A 13,750-nucleotide genomic window follows, 5' to 3' on the forward strand; every position below is an offset into this window, starting at 1 on the left:
GGCATAGAACAAGCTCGTTTCTGAGGAAACCATTCAACAATAGACCAGATTTTCACATTGCACCAACTAGCAGAGCTCAGCTGAGAAGACCATAAAGAATTATATTGTTGTTTTGTGGACTTTAAACAAGCTTTCGATAGCATCAACAGAGAAATCCTTCTAAAGTTCTACTAGAAAAAGCAATAGACAAATACATAATACAGTTTCTGATAAAATATTACTCTAAGACAAATGCAATCATTAAAAAGGACACACTCACAACAGAATCCATAGAGATCCAAAAAGGAGTAATGCAAGGATGCCTATTATCCCCATGCCTATTAAACATATATCTAGATGAAGTTGTAAAGAAGGCAACAAACAATGAGCATGGAATCAATGTCAATGGTTTAAACATAGATAATATCAAATATGCAGATGATCTCATCCTTATTGCAAGAACCCCAAATGAACTACAAAGGTTGATAAACAAGCTAAATGAAACCTGTAAAACATATAACATGACAATAATTACAGGAATCCCTTACTTAACTCGGATTTGATTATAACGCGCAATTAATTGCGGCCCCTTGATATATGCGGCAAGGGTTTTGATTAACACGCCATTAAATTTACCACACAAAATCATGCTCATGCCACGACGCTGCTAGCCTTGTGGTCATCCAAATTCTCTTAACGATCTGTGTGAGAATGTGAAAGTTTTATTTTTCCCACCAAATATAACATCACTGTTACAACCTATGGACATGGGAGTCACTGCAACTTTCAAAGCCTATTTTTTTAAAAAGTCATTCTCAAAGGCAATTGAAACAACAATGGCTGAAAATGTGATTACACTCCACCAATTTTGGAAAAAATTTAACATTAAACACACAACTGAGAACATTCAAGACTCATGGGAGCAAGTGTCTTCTAGTTGCATGAAAGCTGTTTGAAAAAACCTTCTGCCAGAATACGCTAATGACTTAGGTTGTTTTCAAAATCCTGTGAACAATGTAGTCAAAGAAATCATTGCAATTGGTGAAGACCTCGGTTTTGATGGTGTTGATGCAGAAGATGTTAAAGAATTATTGGATTCAAATTCAAAAGATTTCAGTGACAACGATCTTCTTGAAATTGAACAACGCAAGTGTCTTCTAGTTGCATGAAAGCTGTTTGAAAAAACCTTCTGCCAGAATACGCTAATGACTTAGGTTGTTTTCAAAATCCTGTGAACAATGTAGTCAAAGAAATCATTGCAATTGGTGAAGACCTCGGTTTTGATGGTGTTGATGCAGAAGATGTTAAAGAATTATTGGATTCAAATTCAAAAGATTTCAGTGACAACGATCTTCTTGAAATTGAACAACGCACATATGAAGACAACGAACAAATGGAATGTGAAGATGAGGTTCCAAAGAAAATAACAGTCAAAGAACTGGATGGAATATTTCGCAGTTTAGAATCGCTTAAGCAGCAAATAATGGATATGGATCCAGATGTTAATCGAAGAATGCTTGTTTGCCGAGGTCTGGAAAGTCATTTTGCTTGTTATCGTAGAATTTATGCCAATAAGAAAAAAACTAAAACTGTTCAAATGACTCTTTATAACTTCTTTTGATTAAAAAAAATTGCAGTAACTAATATAGGTACAAGTATTTATTATTATTATTATTATTAAACCTGATATCAAAATTGGAGACGTTAATGTCAGCTCTTTGCTTTATGCGGATGATGTTATACTTCTAAATAAATCTGCTACAAGTCTGCAAGGTTCTCTGACTAAATTGAATAGCTGTTGTAATAGATATGGTATGAAGATCAGCAATAAAAAGACAAAGACAATGAAAATAAGCAGAATCATTGAAAATGTCAACTGTGTTGTGAATGGAGAACCTGTGGAACAAGTAAAACATTTCAGCTACTTAGGCACGATTTTTACTGAAGATGGTAAATTAAATATAGAAATAGACAACAGAATCAGCAAAGCTGGTATGGTGGGAAGTCAATTGAATAAATTCATATGGAATAAGAGAGAAATTAGTCAGAACACTAAATTAACTGTATACAAGACAGTGTTCAAACCAGTTTTAACTTATAGATCTGAGAGCTGGGTCAGAAGTAAAACACTTGACCAAAGACTAGAGACCACAGATATGAGAGTCCTGAGAAAGATTAGAGGCGTGAACAGATGGCATCAATGGCAATATCATATTAAAAATGAGGATATTAGGAAAGAACTTGACATTGTCAGCATCCAGGAATGCGTTAGCAGAGCTAATCTTAGGTGGTATGGTCACTTAAATAAAATGGGAGAAGAAAGATTAGCAAAACAAGTGTTCTCTGCCAGGCTGGCAGCAAAACGATCCAGAGGAAGACCAAGATATAGGTGGATTGATACGGTACAAAGTGCCTTAGACGATAGAAATATAAGATCTGATAATGTAGGAGTCTTGACAAGTAACAGACTGATTTGGAGGAAAATTGTAGATAGGAAGTTAGTAATGATGTAAATTTTTCATGTAGTACTGTCATATCCTGTATACCCCTTGAGGGTACATGGCAGGAATTTGATGATGATGAAGTATTTATTAAACATTTACTTTGCACTCATTTTTTATCTTTCCTAAAAGAGTACCATCTAAAACTAATTATTAATACAGTAATCGATCAGAGTTGAATTGTACTTTTTACCATTGATTATTAGATTTGATTAATGCGATTTTGATATATGCGGTAACATCGAGGATTAATTAATTAACTGTGATAATTGAGGGATACCTGTATACAAAAGACAAAAGTGATGAAAACAGGGAGGAATAAAACTACCATCTCAGCCACCCTAAATGGAGAACAAAAAGAGAACAAGTAGACAACTTCATATATCTTGGATCAAAACTAACAGAAACAATAGATGAACTCAAAACAATCAAACACAGAATAGCGATAGGATGGATCACCATGGGAAAATTACAGAAAATATGAAAAACAAACAAGATATCTAAGCAAGCCAAAATCAAATTATATGAATCAATAATTATACCAATCATCTATGGAGCAGAAGCGTGGACAGTTAAGAAAAGAGAGGAGAAAAAAAAGCATTTGAAATGAAATGCTTAAGAAAAATAAATAGAACAAGTTGGATAGAAAAGAAAACAAACAGCACAGTCAGACAAGAATTATTATATAAAAAGACAATAATAGAAAAAATCAGAAAACAACAATTGAGATGGTTTGGCAACACTGTATGCATGGATGCAGACAGACTTCCTAACTTCCTAATCAATACTTTTCCAAATGAAAAAAAATGATCCAGAAGACCAAGAATTACCTGGCTGAAATTAATAAAGAACATCTCGAGATGCAGAACATATAAGGAACTTTTTCGAACAGCAAGGAATAGAGAAGACTGGAAGATCCTGGTCAAGAGAAGACTCAACCCATCTTACATGGAAGAGAAGAAGAAGAAGATTTCTCAACTATTTATCTTAAGGTGAAAATCTGATACTGATACCTCTGTTTAGCCTGAATCCAGAAAGGTGACTCAGTTGGTAAGAACAGCAAATGTACAGTGTGGATAGAAATTAGACAAACAAAAATAATTTTGAAGAGTCCTTTTGATATGCAGTACGAAAAATAACAAAGAATGATTATGGCAGGATGATGATAATAAATAACAGATTGGAACTGATGCAGAAGATATAGTTGAAGTATTCATATTCAATCAGCAATTCATCAAGATATTTTATCATCATAAGTATGACATCTGAGGAACTTGTAGAGAAAGTATCATGGGGGGGGGGGGTAATGGTAAAGACACTATGATTTGATGACATGTCGGCATGTGTCTTGGGAGAATATTCCAGAGAGTTTACAGCAGCCTTGATATACCTGTTTAACAAGATTCTTGCAACAGGACAAATCCTAAAGGAGTAGAAAAAGGGTAAAATGGATCCATTTCACAAATTGATGTCTAAAGTTGTGGTTAAGATGCTGGAGAAGATGGTGAGGGCTAGAGCACATAGAATTAGGTTGAAAAACAGCAGAATTCTCTGTGATGATCAGCATGGGTTTGTTAAAGAGAGGCTGTATTTACACTCTATTTATGTATAACAAGGTGGCAAAAGATATTGCAGCACAAGGGAGATGAAAAAAGTATATGTTTAGATTTTGCGAAGGGCTTTGACAAATTACCACATACAACAAGTTTGTAACTAAATTGGAATGGATGGAATTAAATATTCAATTAATTATGTGGGTGGCTGTTAGACAGTTATTAGCAAGTTGTGCAATGGGGAGAAGTATCCACAAGGATGACAGTCACCAGTGGTGCACTGCAGGGGTCTGTTTTCAGGCTACTATTGTTTATCTCATTTGCAACATTGGTACAGGTTTAACTGGAAATATGTACCTCTTTATGGACGATGCAAAGTTGGGGAATTATGAGGAGTACAGCAGACACTATGGCATTATAGGAGGATATCAGTAAGCTGCATGAGGAAGAAAGAGTGGAGCATCTAGTTCAATTTTGCAAAGTATCAAATTCTGAAATTTGTCAGGGAAGAATAGTATGAAACCATATAACTGGTGAAGAAATTTTTAAGGATATGGAAGAGATGAAAGATCTGGGAGTGGTGGCAGATGAGATTTGAAGTTTCGGTCAATAAGAGGGAGAAATTAGTCAAAACACTAAACTTGTTATATACAAGACAGTGTTTAAACCAATCTGAGAGCTGGATTAGAAATAAAACAATTGATCAAAGACTGGAGACTACAGATATGGGAGTTCTGAGAATGATTAAGGGAGTGAACAAATGGCATCAAAAACTGAATCTGATTAAAAATGTGTTTATCATGGAGGAACTTGATGCTGTTAGCATTCAGGAATGCATAAGCAGAGTTAATCTCAGGTGGTATGGTCATTTAAACAGAACAGGAGAGGAAAGGTTAGCAAAACAAGTATTTTTTGATGGGATGGAGGGAAAAATACCCAAAGGGAAGACAAAGATGTAGGTGGATTGATACAGCAAGAATTTCCTTAGAAGACCAAAATATAAAATCTGATAATATCAGGGTCCTGACAGATACTCAGAAGGAAAATTGTCAATAGGAGGTTGATAACTTTTCATGTAGTACTATGATAACAACCTACTCCCACTGAGGTTCATAGCAGAAATTTGATGTTGATGGCAAAAGTAAAAACAAGGAACAAAAAGTACAAAGCATACACACCTTGTAATTACTTTGAAAAATTATTCTATGAAGTAACCAATTGTGATAGAAGTAGGAGAAAAAGCTGGAGGTAGAGGTGTGATCAAATGTTTAACTGCAACAGGAAGATAATCCACAATGTTCACATATGAAAACAAAAGTATTATAGCAGCTATATTCTCCCCCCCACCCTCCCACATTCACACACTTACCTGTGGTGCAGGTCACACTCTTGATGGGTATGCCTAACATTATAATTAACTAATTAATCAGTACTTTTCCCATTGGCAGAAAGGTATTGAGATTGGTTAATTAGTTGATAACAGTGTTAGGCATGCAGAAGAGGAAAGTGATTTTGCAAAAATGTCTCTAGATAGTATTATTATTATTATTATTATTTGACACCTCCAGGGAGTCCAAAGATTCATCAAGGGAGAGTGTGCCAACATCATTGAGTGATTGAACCCTTCCAACTAATTAACCGTGCTCAAACTTGCTTAACTTTTTACGTGAACCATTAATAGCAGAGGTTCTACCAATCGACCAACCTTTGCTGGCTAGTTATGCCTAACGCTGTTATCAACTAATTAATCAATACCTTTCACACACCACGGGAGCGTGTGTGTGTATGTGTGTGTGGGGGGGGGAGGGGGAGAATATAGCTGCTATAATACTTTTATGTTTTCATATGTGAACATTGTGGATTATCTTCTTGTTGCAGTTAAGCATCTGATCAAACCTCTACCTCCAGCTTTTTCTCCTACTTCTATCACAATTAGTTACCTCATGGAATAATTTTTCAAAGTAATTACAAGGTGTGTATGCTTTGTTTGTACTTTTTGTTTCTTGTTTTTACTTTTGCCATTGTTACATCCTGAATGAAGAACTTTATTAAAGAAATAATTCATTCAGGATTTAACAAGTCAGAAAATTCAGCTGAGAGAAAAAAACTTGTACTGGAGCAGAAGAACTAAAGTACTAACTGTAAATGGAAGTAGAGTTACCTCCTTTTAGTAGAATTGTAATGCCATGTAAAAAACTTCGTGTATAAATTAGTATTATATGAAATGCATCATGTATACAATGAATGGGTAAATTATATGTAAGCAATAGTCCAAAGGTCACGGGTGGGCCTGAGGCAAATTTAAATCCCGGTAAGTGACGCACATTCGGTTCCCGGAAGACGCTGCTAAGATCTCGCGATGTACTGAAGTTGCCGTTGTCGATGAAAGTAGCGGGAGGGAAAAGATTGCAGAAAAAAAAAGTAAGAGGGCGCTATCGTGGTAAGAACGGGGTGCTGAAAAAGGGGGGAAGTGAAGGAGGAATAAAAAGGGTTTGCACCCCCTTCTCGGGGCTTTTTTTTCACCTGTTTCCCTGGATGATGATTTGACTTCTCTCATGGGCCAGTGGTTCCTGAGAATGTTCGTGGCGGCAGTTCGATATCGGGGGGGGTGCGCCTTTCCCTTCGATGTCTGAACTTCTGCCGGTACTACAGCGTGAGATGTCGGTAGATACGGCCTTTGCTGAAAGTACCGACGGAATACTATCGCGGATGTACATTACAACCGGCATGTACATTATAATCCAGGGAAATACAGCTAGAGTTGAGGATGGCTCAAAACAGATCGAGAATAGATGAGGGAAACTGATAACCATAGTGACCCACCACGTGGACGCAGGCTTATAGCAGAATCGAAAGGTAGTTCAAACAAAGGAGGACAGTTCCTATGGACCTGGAGACCCTACCCCCACGAAATGGTAAAGTACAGATTTTGTTGTATAATTAACCAGTCGGAAAAGGGGAAGAATTATTGCAGCGTATTAATCGAGTGTGGGCAGTATTTAAGGACTTTAAGTGATTTAGCAGTGTTACTGTCCATAAGACAAATTGATAGGAATGATTATAGATGATTGTGACTAGTTTAATATGCAAGATTAACACAGTAGGTAGAATATTGATTAGGAAAGATTATTGTGTATATTATGTGTGTTAATTCTCTAACTTGAAAGAAGGGTTTGGTGTTCGTGTATTAGGGTATCAATCAGTTTCATACAGTTTGGTTGCGACTAGTTTAACATGTGCAAGACTAACATAGTGGGTAGAATATTTTAGAAGTGTACATTATGTGTGTTAATTCTCTAACTTGAAAGAAGGGCTTATTGTTCATGCATTTGAATATTAATAAGTTTGATATAGTTTGATTTATCATGTCATTGAACTAATTGAAAGTAAGATTGATCTAAGTGTATATTATGTCTTTAGATTCCAATAAATATGCTTTGTCTTTTATACCTGAGTTTTGCCTGTGATGTGAACCAAACTACCACTCATTAATTCGAACCATAGCGGGAGGGGGAGGAATTGAAAGAAAGGTATAACATGTTGTTATAGAGGCTACGACTGCAAACCTGAATTTACGTAGCCATAGTAGAGCATTTGAATTATGAGTATAAGCAATAAATTTATTCTCCTTCTGCACCAAAGGTCTGGAAAAGTCTCCCCGAATAAGAGTCCCCTCTATTCTAAGATACTGGCTGGTGCAGCGTTAAAAAAATAAATTTGTCAATATCTGAAGAGGAGACAGCCCCCAGATAGAAATTAGAGCATCGTTTCTTATAGTAAGGAATTACCTTTAACAGTTAGGGTATGCACATGAGTAAATTTAGGAATTGGCCAGAGATATAGAATTTGCTTTCCTTATAGAATGAACGTGTAAGAAGTGATACAGATATTAGAGCCAAGAAGATTTTGTAAGTAAAGTAGGGAGGTTAAAATAATGAGGGAAGTAAAATAATGGAAGAGCAACGATATTTAAAATGGCATACACGGAGATACAAAAGAATGCCAGTGAGCCATACCACAACGTGGCGGCAGCCGATATAACACCATCAACTAGCTTAGTGTGAGATAGAACCTAATAGCAAAGCATTAGGAGGCATTCTAACAAGCTAATGAATAATCCTGCTGTCACTTACTCTCTCAGATCATGAACAGAGAAAGAGTATAGTCATTTTTATAGTAGTTTGCGTGTAGTAGTTGGGGGGGGGGGCACTGTAGAGGCCATGCGCAGAAAGCAGACTATATGCTCTTTCTGTGGGAAACATTTCCATTCTGTATGCTTTAATCTTTAATTAATGCTTCTAACACTGCCACAAATTATTTTCCAGTTTTCAACTTATAAGCTATCACCAAAGGGGAAAGTTGAAAGAGAAGAGTATATACTAATATGACACTTTCATGCTACCAATAATGCAGATGGGTTTGGATCACAGGATTTTTTAGTAGGGATCAAATTAGTAATCTTATGCTTGAATTAATGGCATTTGTTATTACTCATTATTAATCACTATTAATAAAACTTATGAAAGGTATTATTTCTGGGAAAATTCCCATGTTACTCCTCTAAGAATATATTATTTTTATGGCTATTTAGCTGCCTATTTTTGACATTATAAAACGGTCACTCCTAAACAAAAATAGGCTAAATAGTCATAAAAATAATAAAAACTTATGATTATTAATACAGATTAGTCAAGTTTTTTACAATATCAAATAACTAACAGTTTTTACCTTCTTCAACATGGACTGAAAAGGAAGTATTATCATCTTTTAATTCTTTATTGATCTGATTTTCTTTCAACTTTTTATGCTCTTCCCCTTTCTCAAATTTGCTAACACTAATTTTTTCTTCTGTGTCCTCCTCTTCCTCTATTTGCATTTCTTCTATTTCTTCTTCTTCTTCCTCCTCCTCCTCTTCTTCCTCCTCTATTTCGTTTTTAATTTCTTTTTCATCCTCTGTTTTTGTTATAAATGTTTCAATAGATTTCGCATCAGAAATAGCATTCGGAGTATTTTTAGTAGGTCTTAACCTTTTAAATTCCTCAAGGTGTCTATTATTTTCGTCTTCCATTTCTTCTTCATTATCTTCTTCCTCTTGACTTTTTTCTTCTTCACATGATTCACTGTTTTTTGCAAGTCTCTGTTTATGAGGCCGTTCTGATGATGTTGACCTTGCTCTCTCATGAGAACGACTTCTTTTGTTATCTATATCTTCTAATGATTTTTTTTTCCGAGTTCTGTTAGACTGATTTAGAGAACGAACTGATGTTGCAGGTGAAGAAGGTGTCTCCATTTGAGAACCTGGTGGCCACATATGAGGTGTAAAACCTGGTGGTACAAATGGCCCAAATGGATAAAACTGATGACCTAAATATACAAAAGACTTTTTATTATTATGATTAAACAAGTTTATATATATATATATATTATAAAATTTTAGATTTAATATACTTATTACCATATATAAAACACAAGATAGATTTTTTTTTAAATCACACATCTGATTTCACTGTGGACAGATATGAATATATGAATACTTAAAAGAGGTCAGAAACAGCCTAGACTTTTTCTGATATTGCATGAAAAATGGTCTATTCATTTTAAAAATCAAGGGATTTTTTAAAATAGAATTACATGAAAACCTCACTTAACGTGATTAATTAATCCATCAATTAATGTGCACTAAGTGAAATCGTGTTAAGTGAATACAATGAACAATAGGGATAATTATAATTCATCCATCTGTGTAAATTTGAAAAAACATTAGGTATAATCTATATTAGAGGATACCAATCATGAAAGTTAATAAAAACCAATTGCTTACATTTTTATTTAATGTCTAAACATTTGATTGACCTATGTTTTTTTACAAAAAAAATTAAGTAAAGATGTTTGAATAGTGCTCGACTTTTTCATCTTATCATGCAATTTGCAAAAGCTTGCGATCACTTTATCAAGATTTCAGCAGACTTCGAAGCTTCATTCCATATCACGATCAGCATCAAACAAATTTCCTTAGTATGCTCAATGTGACTGAAAATTAGCTCAAGTTCTTTTGCAGTTAGCTTCTTGGTCATGACATTCTCTTCTTCTTCATATGCACGCTGTTCTTCTAGTTGAAGGAGATCATTCTCGCTTAACTGTTCTGAACGGGAATCGAGCAAGTTTCTCACATCTTCATTATCCAGTTCATTAAATCCAAGGTTCTTTTCCAATTGTGCTGATTTCTTTAATAATGTTATCAGCTGGGTTATTAAATCCAATGAAATCATTTGCACAGCGAGGTAAGACCTTCTGCCACATAGCTCCTTTATTACTGCAGCTTTCTTTATCAGTCTTTCTCTTTTCCATATCAGAAGTTGAATATAATAAAGCCTTATATGTATCTAAATTAAAACAAAATGAAGGAAAAGTGATTGAGCAAGAGAACAGAGAATTGTACTTGTGCTTGTGATGACAGCTTTGAGTCAAACTGTCGAGTGTTGCCGGCCGCCACCTGCTGCTGCTGCCACTGGTTGCTACACTGAAAAGTGTTGCCACTCACTGCAGACTGGCGACAAAAAATTTTGCATAACATAAAAAATCGTGTTAACTGATTAATCAATCACTTAAAGCAGGAAATGGTATCATTTCACTCAATCCCACTAACTGATTATTGCACATATCGAATTCGTGTTAAGCGAGGTTTTCCTGTATATAAAATGAGCATGAACAAGTATGAAAATTAAAAGAATCATAACGAAAGATACATTTCATGTCCAACTCATTCAATTTTGTGGAAAAACCTTTTGCCCATTATCAAATAAAGCAGCCAGTCAACTACTAATACTGTGAATCCAACCTAATCCACAGAAGCATAAAATAACCTACAGAATATTGTACACTACTCCACAATAAATCTCATTACTGTCTTTTCTATTTTATTACTTTTAACTTCATCCAAAATAATTCCAACTCATTACAAATGCATATGATTGTCTTTGTCAAAATCTTCTGCAATCCGCCATTTTTTTTTTTATCTGCCTCTATTCTTTTTCCTTGCTTAGGTATCCTATCCATGAATTCGGTAATTTTTAGAATACTTAAATTGGCATTTTATGAGTAAGACTATGGAGTCAAAAAATCTCATCATGGGCGATCGATCTTTCTAACAACCTTGCCTTAAAAAGCCCAGTATTCAGTACCCATTCTGGCTATGGATTCCAATCATTCGCTACACATACAAAAATTCTACTTTACACTTCTTTACTTACATAACCTTATACAGTTCAGAGATGACATCTTATTCTCTCCCACTACTTATTATCTTACACAATATTCCCCCCCATGTCTATCTAACAGGCTAGTCTCACCAACTTATATCTAAATTATATCACCTCTTCATATTCATTAAACTATGCAAAGCACAGTCCCTTAATCTGTATTCATAGTTAATATTCAAGAGCCTTACATTATAATTAACTAATCAGGCCACATTTGGATTTCTGTGTGATCTTGTTACTTGGATACCAGTAATAAGAAACCAGAGAGAGAGAGAGAGAATATGTGCAGAAGCAAGTGATTCTCTCTCTCTCTCTGGTTTCTTATTACTGATATCCAAGTAACAAGATCACACAGAAATCCAAATGTGGCCTGATTAGTGCTCCACACACTGAAACTATCATATCCATATCCCTACTTACTAAATTATGCACTGCATCATTCCCTCTGTCATAAGGCCAGAATCTGTGCATTTGTTAAATCTGATGCCCTATGTCAGAGAATGGCAAATAATAAATCTCCTGTTTACAATCTACACTGGCTCAATTTTAATAGTTATCAGAATTCTCCAAATTTGAATAAGAATATGCCAAATTTTTATAACTACTCTGATATTTTACATTATCTGTATGTGCAGGTTTGATCATCTACAATCCAAATATCCTAATAGTGAAGTCATCTTACTTGGAGACTTCAATGTTCACAGCTCAGACTGGTTCCCCATCTACAATTCCACTGATCAAACCAGAAGAGATAGGGATATTTGCCATCAAAAACAATTTTACACAAAGTGTCCATCTGCCTGCTAGAATACTGGATGATTTTTATCCACTTTCTGAACACCCTTTACCTCTTTTAACCATTTTTGTTGATAAATATACTGTAGATGTTAACTTTCCTCTTGGTAACTGACCATAACCTCGTCAAGTCTGTTTTCCTACTATATGCCTTTCACTCAATCACTCTCAGTAACATGGCCTTTGATGCAACAATATCATCTCTCATTGGACTAACTGCTGTTTTGCAATTCTAATCCAAACATACCACCTGCTCAAGCCAAATAACTGAAACATTCTTATTGGAATAAATGCCTTCATCACCTATTCCATTCAAAACCCCAGGCCAATAGTCTTACCTCAGTATGCAGTCTGATACTGCCTTGCTCAAACAATTCCTGACTGCTTCCCATGCAATAATGACATTCATTCCATGTAGATTCTTATGCCATGGCAATGCTCCAAGTTGCCTCCTAAGTTTGTCATAATCTCCAGCTTTGAAATTCACATGCTGAGCAACTTCCCAGGACAACATTGCATGGTCACATTCTCCGATCAGAGTTGCTACTGTACTGTAGTTATAGATAGATCTTCTGATGCTATTATCAGATCCAACACTCTCAAACCCCTTGTACCTTCCATCACAAACTGTTTCAGGTAATTATCCCTTAGTAACCTATAAATTCAATTCTGCCATGTGCCCTTTTCTCCTTTCAATCTATATTACCATAGTTGGTCTCCATGATAATCGCTTAGTCTTCAATCAGCTAATCTGCTGATGCATGTCATCCACATCTTCCGAACCTCTCTCCCAGTCTGTAGCAGCAACCAAAAATATATTTTGTCCTATTGGCCTCAATCTCACACCAGACAGCCTCGAATGAACCATTTCCCTCACATCTATGACCTTTCTTAACATCTATGTTTGTTGGTTGAAGTTCTTTAGCTATCATTAATAATACTCTTCTCCTGCCGTATTTCCTCTATCCTCTCTGGTACTACAATATTCATTATATTCAATCCCTGTAACTACATCATTCTGTGATGATGGCATTCATGCATATGCATTTCAACATCCCTTGGGCCCATGATTACCCTTACATAATGTCATTACCTGCCCATTCAGATTTGAAAACTGTACCCAGCTCTTTACAATCGTTCCTGCAGTCATACTCATCTATCCCATGGTTGGCTATTTCATAATAGTCATACCTTCACTCACACTCATTTGTTATAGGGGTGGCTAGACACATGGCTAAGCCAATGAATGCCTCATCATGTCATGTTCAATATTAGTAAAAAGTGCATAACTTTACACTTACTAATATTGAACTGACAACGACTTTCACATAATCACAATTCCAGCCTATCAAATCATTTTTCATCATCAGCAAATAGCTGTTTGTTTCCTGACAAATCCTTCTCAATGTCATTAATGCTAAGACTAAATAACAGTGGAACAGGATCTTATCTCTGGGTTACTCAATAGTGGTTACCTTTAAATCTTACAAACGCAACCCCCCCCCCTTTTGCCAAAGACCACTTTATGGTATCTGTCACTCAGCCATCCCCTTATCCAAGTAAATGTTTATAATTTAATCACATATCCTCCAATCCTATCTCAAGGGCTCACTTTAGTGAGTAAGGGCATGGAAAACCTGAGGCACCTGATGCTGGACTGTGC

At 35.5% G+C, this 13,750-nt stretch overlaps 1 protein-coding gene across 5 annotated transcripts in view; it reads right to left on the minus strand.

Annotated features, from left to right (window-relative positions):
• LOC150103285 (uncharacterized) overlaps window positions 1-13,750 on the minus strand; it is a 454,389-nt gene that overhangs the window by 312,667 nt on the left and 127,972 nt on the right. For all 5 annotated transcript variants that reach the window (XR_016548822.1, XM_090397913.1, XM_090397914.1 and 2 more), the window contains exon 8: window positions 8,762-9,397. Coding sequence is in view for 4 of the 5 variants with exons in the window: in XM_090397913.1 (XP_090254039.1) it covers window positions 8,762-9,397 (636 nt within the window). In the remaining variant the exon portion in view is untranslated. The remainder of the gene's footprint in view (window positions 1-8,761; window positions 9,398-13,750) is intronic.

Source organism: Typopeltis vanoorti, chromosome 9 (genome assembly GCF_054136105.1).
Source record: "Typopeltis vanoorti isolate ZY-2024b chromosome 9, IOZ_Tvanoo_1.0, whole genome shotgun sequence".
In the NCBI taxonomy this organism is placed as follows: Eukaryota; Metazoa; Arthropoda; class Arachnida; order Uropygi; family Thelyphonidae; genus Typopeltis; species Typopeltis vanoorti.